The sequence below is a fragment of the Bos taurus genome, chromosome 15 (genome assembly GCF_002263795.3).
Source record: "Bos taurus isolate L1 Dominette 01449 registration number 42190680 breed Hereford chromosome 15, ARS-UCD2.0, whole genome shotgun sequence".
In the NCBI taxonomy this organism is placed as follows: Eukaryota; Metazoa; Chordata; class Mammalia; order Artiodactyla; family Bovidae; genus Bos; species Bos taurus.
Window position 1 is genome coordinate 65,938,968 of NC_037342.1, and position 17,203 is coordinate 65,956,170.

The window sequence follows — 17,203 nt, forward strand, 5'->3', positions numbered from 1 at the left end:
TTGGGGGTATGGGGAGAGGAAGAAAGATCCCGGCTGACTCTCTTCTCATCAAACACAGGGCATGTAAAAATCTATTCAGGCAAACGTGTGTGCTGTTGTGGACAACTAACACGAAAAGCTATCAAACATGGAGTTTAATTCTCAGTTTGCACATACATGGAACACTGGAGGGTAAGCCAGGCTCTCTCTGCCCCAGTCCTGGATCTAAACTCAGAGCTAAGTGAGGCAGAAACACTTTCAATACTGCCCCTGGCGTCAGTAAGACTGTATAGTCTTAGACTGGGCACTTTAGGTGTTCAGCTTTCTCATCTGAAAACCAGAGAACATAATAGTTCCACCTCATAGTTGCCATGAGGTTAAACCGGATAACTAACATGGAGGAAACGCTTAGCTCTGAAGCCGGCACACCCTGAATGATCAGCAAAGGGTCATCTCAGACATATGGAAGCAGCAGCATGCACCCCATTTAATTTCCCACTGAGCCCACTTTAAAATCTAGCCTCCCCTAAAACCATCTAAAGTGTGACCCCATTAACTCCTTTCTGTCTTCACAGCAAACTACAAATCTCCCAGCCAACATTAAGTCGATAAAGCTCTGATGTGAGAACAGAACGAGGTCAACCCTATAAGCCAGCAGGAACACTTTAGAATTTTCTAGCATCTCTCAATCTCTTCTAGGGATTCCATGGTTATAGCAGAAGCAGAAGGGGTGGGATGCTCTGACATTTGCATGTAGATTCACCTTTCTTAAGTCTCACCCACAGGTTATCAAACTTGCCGTGAATAAAAACAGCTCTGCAGGACTGAATACCAAAAAATTGACTACACCATCTTGAGGGATGTTCAAGGCTAATTTGACTCTGAGGAATTATTTTTTTCTTTTTTTCTGTATTGATTGTTGACTTAAAACCTAAGTTAAGCTATGAGAAGTAACTTACCATAGTTGAACTAAGGTAGTGTTCAGGTTGAGACTTCACGGTAGTTGTATTAATAGTTTTACTCATTTACTGAGTCCTTACTGCGTGTTCCAAGTATCTTTATATATCATCTCATTCGATTCTTAAGATGTCCTTCTACAGCATATATTATTATTATTACCCCCAATTTACAGAGGAGAAAACCGAATCCAAGAGCGGTGATAGAATTTGACCAACATTACAGAGATAGTGAGTGGTTGTGTCAGTCAAGGTCTCAGCTAGGAAAAGTTGGCATATTCAAATTAGGGAAGTTGTGCAAAGTTTAATAAAGAGACAATTTAGAAGGGTAAGGGAAGGATGTGGGTAAACTCTAAGGCATAAGGCAGAGCCCACAGGTTGTAACAATGGGGCATCATTACCCACCCTAAGCCTGAACCCAAAGGACACACCGGTTCCAGCTGATGCAGACTGAGACTTTGTTGCCATGGCAACATGCTGGCAAGGGGTCTGGCAATAAATAACTTGACCCCCACTTCCCTCCTGTTCTCTTCTCCCCTGCGGGGACTCCCTGTTGACTATAGCTGGAAGCAGAGGGCAGGGGAGCACATTGGCATAACTCATATGCAGTAGTTATAGTCCAATTCTTATAGTTCAGCCTCCCGGGGAACAGTGCAGAATGGAGACAGTCAGAGAATGAACCTACAGGACCGATGGAATAAGGGGGGCCAAGACTGGTGTTTGAGTACAAGCAGTCTTTCTGCAGAATCTTGCTTTTAATCTCTCTTCTATGCAACCTATAGTAATAATAATGACATCACTATTGGAACAGTTCACCCCCATGCAACACCCTCTCCATCATGGAGGATCTTCTAGCAGAGAGGACCCAGTCAGGCCATTTGCTAGAAATGAGAAGGTGGTACGTTTAATACCATGGAACAAATCACCAGATGGCCTCAAAGGTTCCAATCCTAAATCCTATAATTCTCAGTGTTCTTCTCCAGTACTTTTAGGAGCTTAGTTGGACCAAAGAAGGGATAAAGACTTTGCCTTCTCTTATTTATTCTTCTAAGGAATTCATTCCCTGTCTTGGTTTTCCTTTGGATCGCCTGAGATTGGTTATTGCATCTCTGATGCTGCACAGGGCGGGAGGGCGACTCCTAATATAGAAAAGAAAGAAAAAAGTCTTACACTGCTTTTCCATAAAAGGCCATTAAATAAGCCCATTTCCCCATCATGATGACAACAGAGGAGAAATGTTTCAATGTCCAGAGTTTATCAGAAGAAAGTGACCCAGAGAAACAGCAGCATGTCTGGACCTGTCTTTTGAAACTTTGGTCCGATCACTTAGGCTACAAGATAGACACCGTGAGGTTTTTAAGAAAGAAATAAAACAGAGAGGATGTTGGAGGCCCTTTCATCAAGACAATTGAAATGAGTATGCTAATTTTTCAGAACTGTGAGCTATTTTTAGGATGAATGAAAATCATGAATGAAAATCCTTGTATAATATTCTATTTTAGAAGGTGATATTCTTGCACAGCATTGGCTCCGAAGCTGAAAGCATCGAAGAGAGACATTAGAGAAGCCTGAAACTTAACTTGAAAATGAAAAGATTGTAGAAAGAGAAGGGAGTTTAGGGTGATAACTGGTGGGAGGAAAATCTTCATAGCAGCAGCCACAGGTCATTGTCTTAAGAAAGTGACGGTGGCATCCACAGAAGTTATAACATGGCCTTCAGAATTGGCTTACCTGATAGCTCAGTTGGTAAAGAATCCACCTGCAATGCAGGAGACCCTGGTTTGATTCCTGGGTTGGAAAGATCCACTGGAGATGGGATAGGCTATCCACTCCAGTATGCTTGGGCTTCTCTTATGGCTCAACTGGTAAAGAATCCGCCTTCAATAAGGGAGACTTGGGTTTGAGCCCTGGGTTGGGAATATCCCCTGGAGAAGGGAAAGGCTACCCACTCTAGTATTCTGGCCTGGAGAATTCCATGGACTATATAACCCATTGGGTCACAAAGAGTCAGACAAGACTGAGCAAATTTCACTTTCAGAATTACACTGACCTGGGAACCACTCATTTCAATCATGTTTGGAGTTGTGAGCTTCAGATGGAATCCATCTCCCCCCTTTGCATTTTGAATGAACATGAGTGAGTCACTTAACCTTCTGGGCACTGATGGGACTAGTAATGACCCCACCTGCTGTGCTTGGAGGAAAACTAAAGGAGGTGATGTCACAGTTTCTGGCATACAGTGGTGGCTATTGTCATCTTTATTATGTCAGCCTCCTGCCTGTCACGCTGTCGTCACTCTGGAGTGATAATGGCGGTAGTGCGTCAGATCCAACCACACAGTACAGCTGCAGATGAGCCTGCCTATAGTACTGTTTGTCCACTGTGGTCACTGAATAGAAGAGAAAGAGAATTACCCCTCCCACAGGTGTTCAGAGCAGTAAGATTCAAGTTAGGTTCATTCACTCTTTTCTTGTTAACACGCATTAGCAAAAAGGAAGTAAGGGAGTTCTATTTTTACCTGACTCTCTATACTGATGAGAAACGAGATGTCACTTCAGAGAAATCTCAATTCAGACTGAGAACTTGGTCTAAATATAATCCATTCTTCAGGCAGAAACCACCTCATTAAGTAGAAGGCTCAGGAAGACTGAAGCATTTGTTAGCCACACTTATTGCCTGATGAATTCTAACAGAAGGAGCGTGAATTCACTCCATTTACTCAGCACAGATGAAAGACGTAAGGACACAGGGGAAATGATGAATTGTGAGTCCCTGGTTCATCATTCCTGTGTGTCAGCATCTTCTTCTAGGAGATAACTTGAGACAAAATGTCAGGGTTGGTGCAAATTCTTTATGTGCACCATAAAAACCACACAATTTTGAATTAGAGTAACTGTCTCTTTTTTAGTAGCTTGATCCCAGTGTAAAGTAGAAATGCTTCTCAAGAGTTATTGCTGGTATTTTCATTTCTATCTCCCCCGCCCCGCCCCGATCTCTTCTAATCATGGCAAAGAATGCTGCTTATACATCTCTCACTTCGCTTTGTTCTGCTAGGATGGCATTCAGCAGGGACATCTTTATGATGGGCAAAATGATGGAGAGAGGGGTTTTTTAACCTTCAGGAGAGGATTTTGTTGCTTGACACAGCTTACTGGGGTTAAATGCTAAATGATTAGGCTAAAGGATCAAACCAAGGACCCAAGCTAGGCTTCTGTGACCCCAGAAATCCAGTGATGTTATTATGGTTCTATTTTCTATATTCACTTTTTTTTTAATGAAATAACTTGGTAATTCTGAGAGGGGCTTTGTTATCAAATCCCAAAATATTTTTCTCATAAAGTTATTTTCTTTATCAAGAGAGAGAGAGACAGCAACCAGGTAACTGACTTCTTAGTTGAAGTTATAGATTCAGTGACATTTTTTTAAATCAGAGGCTAAACTATGCCTTTGGGGAATAACAGCAAATTAGGAGAGTCCCAATTCACTTGGAGGTTTTATTTATTAGCACCTACTTTTATTTGTAGCATCCTGTCCCCCTTTTGAAACAAGGATTAATAACATTCTTTCTTTCTCTTTTGTTTGGAGTTATCTTTTCCTAGAAACCATAAGTTCAGATACATAACACTGTTTTTTGTTTCCTCTGAGAATTCAATCTCTAATATTATTTGTCACCCAAGAAAGCTATTCCCTAATTTTATCTACTGACTCTTTTTTTTCTTTGTTGACAAAACCCTCTATCGTGCCTGGTCCACAAGCCTCTGGATAAACACTTGGTGAACTGGAATACAAACGTGAAGTGATCCCTAAAAACCTCAGCCATTGAGACAGTCTTCTTAAAATGCTGGGCCTCAACAGCACATCCGGCAGAGTCCTGCCAGGGAAAGCAGGTCCTCCTGCCAAGAAAAGCAAAAAGAGACCACAAATGGCTACCAAATCACTCCAAAATGTTCTCATCTTTCCAACAGCCCTAAAAAGATAAACTTCCCCAAGCCCTAGGGATCCAAAAAGTATTTCACTCAACATTTTCACAGGATACTAAAGAAAGAGTAAAAACTAAGGCAGGAGTGAAGCTATAAGTGTCTCACTTCTTTGCCTCTTGCACTGACTTTCGGTCTTTTTTTAACTCCCCTCATCCTCATTTAAGATCTTTTCTAGAACGTGATGCAATTGTGTCATTGCTGGGAGACTCAAGGTCTTCATTCATAACCAGGTTAGAAGGATAACAGAAAAACTCAAGGTCAAAGCCAAAGGCTATAAGTGATGAGTTGATGGCCTCACTAATAGTTCCTAGCGCACATTCTTGGAGTTCATGGAGTTTGACATATAGAGTGTGGTGCTCCCAGCTCCCTGGGTGGCCATACACACCAAAACTACATTTCCAGCCTCCCGTCACACCTCTCCCTTCCTCATGCTTTCCTCTGAAGCTTTACTGGGTCTCTGGAAGTTCTCTATATATGCCAAAAGCCCTTCTCTCAACATCTCTGCACATGCTCATCTCTGCCTGGAATGTTCTTCCCCTCTCCCCATCCTCCATCCAATAGTCGACCTCTTCCCAGATCAATCATCACATTCTCAGGGAGGCAAACCTTTTATCCTGCCCCATCCAGGTTAAATCAGCAACCTTTGTTCTAGAATTTTACAATACTCTGTATTTTCTTCCCAGTATTCATCATGATTTCTGATTATTCATGTATTTCTGGGACTATCAGATTAAGGGCAAGCACCAAGCTTATGTTGTCCACCTTTAGTATTTCAATCCTTAACACTCAATTTTTGTGGATGGATGAATGATAGGTAGAAAAATCAATGAACTCACAATCTCTGATTGAATTCATGATGGAAGAGATTTTATAGACTAATATTCCAATCAGTTCAGTTCAGTTCAGTCACTCAGTTATGTCCGACTCTTTGCAACCCCATGAATTGCAGGCACGCCAGGCCTCCCTGTCCATCACCAACTCCCAATAGAGGAGGCAAATGTGGAAGCCCTAGTAAGTTATGAGTAGATGATGAATTTGGAGGCATGAAAATCCCAAAGAACTGTAAAGATTAATATTCAAACTCCACAGCCATAACTCCAAAAAACAACAAGTATTATGCTGGTGAGGACTCAGTGAGAGGGCTGCAAATTTCCTACTTGTCTAGCTGTACCTGATCCTTTTTATTAAGTCCATCCTGTATGCTCCTGAACTCCCACCAAACACATATATACACACACACATGCAGACAGGGAAATGTGTAAAAAACTGGTGCAAGCTCTGACACTTTTTCTTAGAAATTTATCCAGACTACTCCCACTTACAAAGTCCTATTGCTTTTTGTTTGTTTGTTTGTTTGTTTTTGACTGTTGCACACAGGATCTTTAGTTGCAGGCATATGGGATCTAGTTCCCTGACCAGGGATGAAACCTGGGCCTCCTGCACTGGGAGCACGGAGTCTTAGATGCTAGGCCACCAGGCAAGTCTCTAGTCCCATTGCTTTTTGCTCTCAACCCTGTTGGTTCTTTTAACCTGAAGTGAAGTGAAGTGAAGTGAAGTTGCTCAGTCATGTCTGACACTTTGCAACCTCATGGACTGTAGCTTACCAGGCTTCTCTGTCCATGGGATTTTCCAGGCAAGAGTACTGGAGTGGGGTGCCATTTCCTTCTCCATCTTTTAACCTGAAACCTCATTTATTTCTGCCCACCCTTTCCTGTTTTCAACCTCATTCCACAGATTGCCAAACCTCTTTCCACATGCTTGTACCTCAACGGCATTCTAAATCCTCTCCTCCTCTCTCCACCCCTATAAGGTCACTCATAACTGGTTTCTCCATCTCCAGTCTCCTCTTTGAAGAACAGCAATGAAACAGCAACCGTCGTAACAGTGGCCAGTATCTACAGAGTGCAGTAGGTCAGATGCGGTCTTGCCTGGAGAATCCCCGTGGACAGAGGTTCCTGCCAGGCTACAGTCCATGGGTCACAAAGAGTCGGACACAACTGAGAGACTGAGCACAGGGCAGATGCTGTTCTACACACTTCAGTCACAGTCATGTTAACTCCCCGAATCCCCATATCATTTCACTCCCATTTGTGGATAGAGCAACAGTAGGACCGAGATTGAATGTCATGCTCAGGGCCACAGCATGTAAGTGACAGAGCTGGGAACTTGAACTCAGGCTGGGTCTTTTAACCATTGCCTCTATCTAGCATAGCCAGCCTGATGGGTCTTTCTAGAATTCCACTTCTGTCCTTTCACTCTCCTGGAGACATCAACATGGGCTTGAATGTTTGCAAATGGGCAATAAGAAGCCAAATTCTTGATCCTAGCTTTTGAGAGCTACCACCAGCTGGCCTTACCTTGACTGGTGCTGGCTGGCCAACCTGGCCTGTCACTGTAATAAAGAATTCGTGATAGGAAAGAATTGGCTCTTCCCAAACTTCCCTGGTGGCACAGTGGATAAGAACCCGCCTGCCAGTGCAGGGGACATGGGTTCGATCCCTGGTCCTGGAAGATTCTGCATGCCATGGAGCAACTAAGCCCGTGCGTCACAACTACTGAGCCTGCTCTCTGAAACCTACAAGCTGCAGCTGTAATACTGAGCCCATGCACTGCAAATACTGAAGCCCAGGTGTCTAGAGCCCATGCTCTGCAGCAAGAGAAGCCACCACAATGAGAAGCCCACGCACCAAAATGAAGAGCAGCCCCAGCTCATTGCAACTAGAGAAAAGCCTGTGCACAGCAACGAAGACCCAGTGTAGCCAAAAATAAATAAATTAATTTAAAAAAAGAGAATTGGCCCTTCTCTAAGCCAGCCCCCCCTCCATGTTTAATCCTATGTACTTTCCAAGCATTTTCTGTACTTAGAATATCCTACACTTTCTTTCCACCTACACTCAAGACTCAATTTGAAGTTCTAACTACCCTGTGAATAAAAATATTGCTTATTTGGATTGCCCCTTCCTCTCAATTCCCGCTGGAGTTTAAGTAAAATAAAGCAGTGTGGGTGACTACTCAGTAATTCTTGAAAGTCCACTTGATGTTAAACCTGGCCAATCCTAGTTGAACAAGATGGATTTATTGCTCTTCGAAATGCAAGAGAATGTACATCATCAAGCGAGTATTAGAGGGAATTCCCTGGTGGACCAGTGGTTAAGAATCCAGTTAAGAATCCACCTCCCAATGCAGGGGACCTGGGTTCCATTCCTGGTCAGGGAACTAAGATCCCACATGTCACATGACAACTAGAGAAAGCTCCCGAGCGGCAATGAAGACCCAGAACAATAAGAAAATTTAATAAAAAAATAAAAGAGTTTTAGAAAGAACTTATTCTAGGATTCGGGCTTCTATTAGGTGATTTTGAGCAAGTCCCAGGGAAGTGGGGCTTTCTTGTGGATTGGATGCTATCAGTTAAATAGAGGTAATTCTATTATTGGCTATCTTTATAAATCTTATCTAGGAGGAAGGAAAAATAGAGGTTAACACTGTAATTGGTGAAGAAGTAAAGACAGTCACTGCTCTCAACCACGAGAGGGGGACCATTTGTATTTTTTAGTTTGTATAATGACCTTGCTTTTGCCTCTTCACTGACAAGATATAAAGCAGCCTTGTGTCTGCCTTGATCCATCACAGTCACAGAAGGATCTTGACTGATACCAGCATGCTGTGAAATAATTGATCTTCTGCAGGAGAACACCATAGCTTTGAAGTGAGTGCCAGGCCAGCTCCTAGACACCAAGGCTTCACTGATAGAATGTCAGATGTTGGGGGTTGCACATGTCTAAAACAAAACAAAACAAAAAGCCACTACAAAAGAAATTAGAGCCAAACTAATCTGGATGAAACAGAAGCCTTCACCAGCTCTCCACAAAGGCATCCCCAGTCAACAACCACATTAATATTTCATGCAATGATTTGTGATGACTTTTGTTCCTTGTCGACTTAGAGAGGGGCTGCAACTATGTTTGCAGAGTCCCCTTCCCTATGTGGCTCCAGGTTAGAGTGGGCACCAGAGAACTTAACATGAGATTTTAAAAGGAGAGTAAAGCTACAGCTGTCTCCACGCTCTGGAAGTTGGTAAGAGCATCGCGCACCTTGGCAGTTCATACACAACGGTTGCCTCGTTCACCTTTCCGGGGCGGAACAGCACCCTGGCCCACAGCCCTCCCGTACCTGCTGGAAATCCTCTTCCAGCTTCTCTGAGTCTCCTGGACTAGGTGTGTGGGGGTGCAGGTCACTCAAATCATTGAGGTTAGGGACAGCAGAGACAGACATGACTTTCGATGTTTTGTGGATTCCAGCTCATTCTTGCTCTTCCAGTTTCACATCCAACTTTCCTTCACAACTGCTGGCCACTTGAATTCAAGTCCAACACTGGATGCAAAGGCCACAACCTCAAGGAGACTTTGCCACCAGTCCCCATAATTGTCTGTGGTCATTGTAATCCCTTATGCTACATGGACCTTATAAGTTCTGAAAAATCCCTGACTGATAACGCACTCCAGACTTCCAGCTAAGAAGAGATCCCTCATCCTTGGCATTCTATCCCTAGGATGTAAGGACCACATGACAAAGAGAGACAGATAAGATTCCTCCAGTGCCAGGTATGGTCCAGGGACAGGCTTGTATCTGACTCCCTCGTCCTGATTAGCGTGGTTGAGTGCTCGTAGTGAGAGCAGTTCTGGGGCAGGAAGATCTAGGGAGAGTGGCAAGTGGCCATGAGGATATTATTAACTAAGCAGCCACAGGCGGTGTCACCCGGCCTGGGGGCCAGACTCAGCTTCTAAAGGGAACAAAGTCATAGCAGAGATGATGTATCGAGAACCAAATCTGAGCGGTGAGGCAAAGATAGAAAATGACACTAAAGAGTAAACAGAGTGTCAAGAAACTAGGGAACGTGTTAATGCAGGGGAGGAGTCAGACCAGCGTGAAAGAATGGAAGGTGTAAGCATGGACGCCCAGGTGAGAAGTGGTGGATATGAAGGCTTTGTGGAGCTGTGCCCAGCTGGACAGCCCTGCCCCTGACAGGGTTTAAAGGCACTGAGCTGTGTATCAGGTACTACATTCACTGCTTTACACAGTAGCTCACTGAACCGTCACAGCTACCGCAAAAGACAGACTTCAGCATGCCAACCTAATAAATGACGAACTGACGCAGGTGACATTAGGTGACCTGCCCAAGATCACTCAAAATAAGTAGAAAGAGAGGAATTTAGATCTTTTTGATCTGACTACCATTACACCTCTTGAGATCTAAACTTTCTAGGCTTAAAAACAGCAAGGAAAAAACCTTTTGAGTAACCTGATAAATGTTTGTCAAATCCAACAGTCCAGCTTAACCTATTACATGTTGGATGGTTGTTCCTCAGAAGTCGATAACCAATACATTGCTCTCAGATTAAACCGAGAGGATGGAGGGAGTGATTGAAAGGCGGGGGGTGAGGAGCCTGACTTATGGAAAGCCTCAAGGAAGCCTAACCAAGAGAGAAAGTACCAGAAATTCTCTGCTGGCTCAGGGAATGATGCAAAGACACAGAGATGGGAATGCAGGTTGGGGGACAGATGTGGCATCCTGCCTTGGGGCTAAAGTTCTTGGGGTCGAAGTTCTCACTGATAAGGGAGGGAAGAGTTTCTGTTGGGGTCTGTAGGATGGGACTGTCCCCAGGCATCCTGCACCAACCTTGGGCTTTCAGGCCTCAGGAGGTACAGAAAAGACCTAGATGTTCCACAAGCCTTCAGGGGAGGAAGAGGAGGTCAGTGAAAGGTCAGCTGGGGAGCCTCCCAAGAAGGCTGCCACTGTGGCCAGGAGGCTGAGTAACCCTAACAAACCAGTGTCAAGACAGAGTCCCCCTGGATCTCAGGAGTATCAGTGCAAGCCAGACCCAAAGAGCAGCCAAGTGAGCGCAGAGGACCGCAGAGTCCCAGGGAAGCAGAGAGAACTCCGCACAAGTTACACTCGTTACAGACCTGAGCACCAATGTCCCCCAGACGCCCAGGAATGAGAAAGTAATACCACACACACCCAAGAGCCTGCAGAAACTCAGGAGTCCTCCAGTGTCCCAGGGCTCAAAGTCACTTACGCCTCCATGGCACCATCTGGGACAGGGAGGAATCTGGTGAAAGCTGGGGAGAAAGGATAAGACAGTGAGTCACCCCAAAAAGAGAATGTTCCTGAAAAGACCCCTTCAGGGACTGGATTGCATTCTTTTCTTTTTTTTTCCTCTGCTATGCAGTGGGAGTCAGGCATGGGGCTGGAAAGGAAAGTTGTGTAAGTTATAGAGAAGAATGAAGTAGCGGGTTCTTGGCATATCTCAATCAAGTGTGAATAAATAGGTGATTCCAATTCAGATGCTATGAAAATACGTCCTAGAGATTTCTGGAGATTTAAACCAGGGTCTTGTGCTTGAATGTAGAACATGAGAACCAGAGGGGACACTAGAAATTGTCAAGTCCCTGGTATTTTCCTCTGCTTGTGCCTTATCTGATGGTGCCCGTCCCCTTTCTCTCCTACCCCATGAACAGCAAACTGCAAGCACTGGCATTGAAAAGATGGCACTGGCTTGGCTATATGTGTTATTTGGAAATGATGATTCATTAAAAGGCTTCCCCCAGCCACCGGTCCCAACATATGTAGCTCAAAAAAGGCTGCAGGCAGGAATCAGAGCCATAGGACATGTGTTCTGTGGGTCAGAAGCCAACCCTGGTTTTATTAAAGTATGTACAGGTGACTGGGAAGGAAAAGGACCACTCTGTGATATGGCCAATGCCACAGCCAGGCTCGCTGTCTGGGGCTGGCCCATTGGTGGCTCTTTGGAAGTCGGTCTGGTTGGAGCCTTGGAAGAGACCTGATGAATCCGATCTCGACCTCCTCTTGACCAGAGCTGACCATGGCATCTGGTCCATCCCCAAAAGGCGGGAGGGGAAGCCCACTGGGTTGGTAGAATGGGGTGAATTTCTTTGCCACTTACATAGTCTCTTTGGAAGAAACTGAGTTCTTGTAAGCAGCGTGGGAATCTTCCAGAGGACCCCAGCAGTCAGGGAGGCAGTGGCCTACCAGAAAGTAAGCTCAACTCGCCCTCCACTGGTTTTGAAATCAGAAGCCCGGGCACAGCGAAATTCATGGGCAGAATCCCACTCTGGGTCCATACTGCCCTGGCTGACATGTACACGGACGGCTGCACAGAAACACTCCTCCCTGGGCCTGTGGCTCACTTCATGTTTCTCTCGATCCAGTCTTTAAAAGGCAGCACTTTGGTGAAGGCCGTGGAGAGGCTGTGGCTGCACGTCTTGTCATAGCTCCAGCTGACCAGCCCCACCAGGTGCCAGCGGGGCTCCGGGGATGCCCGGCCCGGGAAGGACACAGCCGCGATGCCCCCTGTCTCAGCTGTGCAGATGTCAGAAGGGGCCGTGGGGTCCCGGCCGGCACAGAACATGCTGTCCGTGACACTCACCGGGATCCCCTGCGCCTCGTGCTGCTCCTCACACAGCAGCGAGTCCGCCACCCTCACCACCCCCGAGCGCAGCGTGTCATCCTTGTAGCCGGGGCTCCTGGAGTCCGCCAGGACGTTCCAGCCAGCCACGGTGATGCGGGACTCCTGGAAGGAGGTGCTGAGATCCCGAGGGGCCGCCAGGCAGATGGGCTGGACGCGGGTGCTCATGCGAGCCTTGTCCAGGAGCTTCAGGATGGCAATATCCATATCCAGCAGGATGGGGTCGTAGTTGGGGTGGAGGATGATTGCAGAAATCTACGAAGGTAAAGAGAATGGATAGCAGTGGTGAGTGGCCGACTCCACGGTGACGGCAACAGGCAAGCCCCGGGCTAAATTATTGAGAGAAAATGTCTGAGAGCCAGCTGCAATTATTCGGACACACTTCACTCAATGGATCACAGAAAGCAACTGCTCTGTTTCCAGGGTCGCAAACTGAAATGCCTACCAGGGCTGGCAGGTGGTTTTTAAATAAGTGGAGTGGACATGCGAGGCTTCGAAGGACGGGGGTGCATACCCCAGGCAAAGAGGCACACCACTCTGCTCAGCTGACCACTGCCATGCAGAGATGCTCATTTTGCCAGAGAGTAGACTCCAGACCTCTGGCTGAAACCTCTTGGTTTTTAAATGCTGGCTGCTGCTGCTGCTAAGTTGCTTCAGTCGTGTCCGACTCTGTGCAACCCCATAGATGGCAGCCCACCAGGCTCTGCCGTCCCTGGGTTTCTCCAGGCAAGAACACTAGAATGAGTTGCCATTTCCTTCTCCAATGCATAAAAGTGAAAAGTGAAAGTGAAGTTGCTCAGTCATGTCCGACTCTTAGCAACCCCATGGACTGCAGCTTACCAGGCTCCTCTGTCCATGGGATTTTCCAGGCAAGAGTACTGGAGTGGGGTGCCTTTGCCTTCTCTGAATGTTGGGAAATAACTGATTAAAAAAATATACAGTAGCACTACCAAAACACAAACTTCTACAGGCTACCAGGTGGCAGCCTCTGGTCCACTGTAAACATTTCATTTACCGTCAAGCCAGTAAGTTAGAGCTACACCTAGGATGGTCCACGGGACTTTTCCACCAAGCCTCCCCTGATTATCCCCATTCTTGCTCATCACCCTCTTTGATGGGGCCCCCTGGAGCTTAAATCTATGATACGCTATAACATTTTTATAGACTTGTTCTATATCTGAGCTCATTTACCCAGGGATTCTATTGTGCTGGATTAGTCACAATATACTGGTCTGTCTCATCCCCTAGCCTGTGGACTCTTCAGGGCAAAAATCATGCCTTGTTCAGTTCTGTGTGTATTCCTAATGAATGGCATGCTGTGGGAGCTCAACAATGGATGGATGGATGGACAGGTGGATGAGCTAGATTGCATGAGAGGGTGGATGGTACAGAAGGAGGGAGGTAGGTAGGGAAAGAAAATAATATTAGAAATTTATTGAGTCTCTATGTCCTCACAGTCTACCTAGCACCATGTCCTAAACATAATAGGTGGTTGGTTACCTTTCAATGACCCCAATGATAGAAGATATTTTTTATTATCTTATTTAAAAAAAATTTTTTTTGGGGGGGAAAGACTGCATAGTCTTTCTAGATGCCCCTTTCTAGTATCTGCCAATCATGAAAGATTAGGCTTCTAGGTGGCACAGTTGGTAAAGAATCTGCTTGCCAATGCAGGAGATGCAAAAGACAGGGGTTCAATCTCTGGGTCAGGAAGATCCCTTGCAGGAGGGCAGGGCAACCCACTCCAGTCTGCTTGCCTGGAGAATTCCATGGACAGAGGTACCTGGTGGACTACAGTCCATGGGGTTGCAAAGAGTCTGACAGTACTGAGCAACTGAGAATGCATGTGCCTAATCTTTCCAGGCTCTGGACTGGATGTCAAGGTGACAGACTGACAGAATAACTGCTCGCCCGGTGCTGGGAGCTGCCGAGAAATAAACCAGACTTCTAGGCTGCAGCCCTCTCTCACCCGCAAGCTCTGGATGCTCTTCTCATCCCGGTCGTCATCCCTGTAGAATTTCCCCAGGACGACTTTGAGGTCTGCCGTCTTGATCACGGTGACCCTGCCCAGGTCGGTGACGCAGTGGGCAGCCACCACCACGGTGCGCTCATTGACCAGGGCACCGCTGCACACCAGAAACCAGGCGTCCTTGTGCAGACCACCCCCGTGCACCCCGCCGGCCCTCCTGTAGATGGCAGCCTGCCACGGCCAGCGCGTGCCCTGGGTCTTCGGAGCAGAGACGTTCTCGGTTTTCCCACAAACTACGGAGAAAGCACCAGCTCAGTGAGATAAACTCAGACCTTCCCATCCAGAGGGGAATGTGTCAATCAACCAACAGAGCATATATCTGGAAAGGTGGGCCCTACGGATGTCAAGACCACGGAGCATCTAACCTGTTGTTGTTTTTTTTCCTTTAAATACTAATCAACCACCTTAACATGCTTGACTATGAAGTCGAGGGTTATAACTGGGAGTCTTACCATCCCAGGCACTTACTGGGTAAGTTGCCTAATCTCTTAGAGCCTCAGTCTTCCTGCCTGCAAAATGGATACTGTAATCACAACTGTCTCCTAGGTTCTTGCAGAGAGTGGATGAGATGATGTATAATGTATATAAACAGATTCAAAATATCGTGACTACTGCTCTTCTCCTCTGACAAAAAAGGATGGGGTAGTAGCTGAGTATGTGCAAAAGCCCACTCCAGACATTTCCATGTATTATCTCAGTAATCATTATTACATAACCTGTAAGTAACTGATACCTCATTACTTATGAACAATAATGTAATTAATCCCATTGGGTGATGAGGATGAAAACGGGGGCTCAGGTAACCAATATGACATAACTAGAAGTTCTCTGGCACTTTCAATCCCTTCCCCACATGGTGTTTAATGACTGTTCTGTCCCTTTTCTCCAAGTAAATATGATAAAATCATCCACAAGAAAGCATGCCCCCTCTTCCTCAAAAATTCATCTAAGATTTAATCATCTCTCAAATTAGGTTAAGCCAAAGGAAGGAAACTCTAACTGTGGAATTTCAGACTTCACCAAGCTGGGGGAAAGTATTAGAGGACTATTCTTTTGGACCAGGATTTTTTCCCCAGAAGTCTTCAACAGGGTCAGGGGCTTTTCATAGGCAGCCATGAGAGATGCAAGCTGTTTTAGTGTAAGGACAAGCCTTGACTCACTAGGGATGCAGGATGGGGCACGGCCACTCCACTTCCCAGTCCTTAGACACGTCCTCCGGCTGCTGCCCAGGCGGCGATAGAAGGGTGAGATGCACTCGTACTGGAGCTGGGTGTGCAGATGTTGGTACCCAGGCGGCAGGTCTCCAAAGGGAAGGACTGGCTTCTTGGTAGGGGCATCCTGCAGTTTCTGCTTGCTGAAGGCTGATGAGTATAGCTGATGTAATGGCGTCTCCCTGCATCACGGCAGAGGGGCCCGGAGAGAGAGGAGGGCAGGAGACAGTCATTACAGCCCTTTTAGCATCCATGCCAAGCTCCCCGAAGATGTTCAGTTACGAAGGAAGAAAACAACAGCTATCTCATCCTCTGTGTGTGGGTGATTTGCTCTCCCTTTCACCCCTCACCCCTCTTTGTCTCTGTCTCTTTCTCACACACACACATATCTCTTCTACCACTGAGCAGATTTTCTTGCACACTTCAACCTTTTATTTATTCCTCCATTTCCATTTCTGGCATGCCTCCAGCTACCCAGGGTTTTAACCAAAGAGCATAATATCTGACATAATAGCTGCTTTCCAAAGGTACGCTATACATGCACACACACACACACACAAATTAATTGTGAAATTAAACAAGAAAAGAAGTTAATTTCAAGGAAAGAAATCCAAGTGACTGCTCTGCTCTAACCATTATCATAATGGAGCAATATAAGGAATTGACTCGAACTAAACTGTGTTGATACAGTGGCTTGATTTAGCAATTAACGGATATAATTAGTCCACCTCAGAGAATAGAACCTTCTCTCAGAGCGCATTGATTGGGAGAAATAAGAAGCTCTGTGTGCAAATGTGAAAAGGCCTTTTAAATGAGCCCTGAAGTTGAAGCCCCAGAGGCCACTCTGGGGTTCTTGGGAGAGAGGTATGCATACTACACAGCTTATGCTCATTTTATATCAGTGCATAATGACTATTAACTGACAAGTTAGATTTCCTTTAGGAATCAATGTTTTCATCCCTGTTTAATGCATGGAGAAAGGAAGCCCAGAGAGGTAGGTGGGGATGCTGAAGGGCACACAGGAAGCCAAGACAGGGCCCCAGACAGCACTGGGCAGTCACGATTCTCACCCCAGTGAGAATACCATTGTAAGAAATGTTTCACGTGTCTGTACAATGCTTTGCTCAGAGCAAATATTCCACCTACATTGATTCCATTCTACAAATCTTTAGCTCATATTTAGAACCAGCTATGTAGCTCAGGGGGCTCTTGTACTTGCAAACAAGCTCAGGTTTTGGCCACTGAAGCTTTGCATTGCCTTTGGGGGTTCCTGGATGAGCCTGTCTGCTGAAGACTGTCCTATCCTTGCTCCAGCAATGAATCTTCCAGGGAGATATTTGCCTTGCATTTAATCCTTAACAATTCCTAGAGGCAAACGTTAGTGTGATTGCCCTTATTTTTGAAAAGAGGAAACTAAAGGCTCTGCAAATTTAGGAATCTGCCCAAGAATAGCCAGCACTAAAGAGAGATGATGGAAACAGCACTTGAACCCGTCCATCCAATCCAGCCATTCACTCATTCACTATTTTGGGGGTGTCCACTATGCGGCAGGCGCTATTCT

General features: G+C 45.8%; 1 protein-coding gene across 2 annotated transcripts in view; it reads right to left on the reverse strand.

The window, feature by feature from the left end:
* Window positions 1-11,586: 11,586 nt before the first annotated feature.
* The window catches only part of PAMR1 (peptidase domain containing associated with muscle regeneration 1), a 77,511-nt gene continuing 71,894 nt past the window's right edge, over window positions 11,587-17,203 (reverse strand). The window contains exons 8-10 of one of the 2 annotated variants that reach the window (XM_059874681.1): window positions 15,592-15,824; window positions 14,372-14,664; window positions 11,587-12,657 (exon numbers count right to left, since the gene is read on the reverse strand). In XM_059874681.1, coding sequence (XP_059730664.1) covers window positions 12,121-12,657; window positions 14,372-14,664; window positions 15,592-15,824 — 1,063 coding nt within the window. In that variant the 3' untranslated portion in view covers window positions 11,587-12,120. 2 annotated transcript variants of the gene reach the window in all.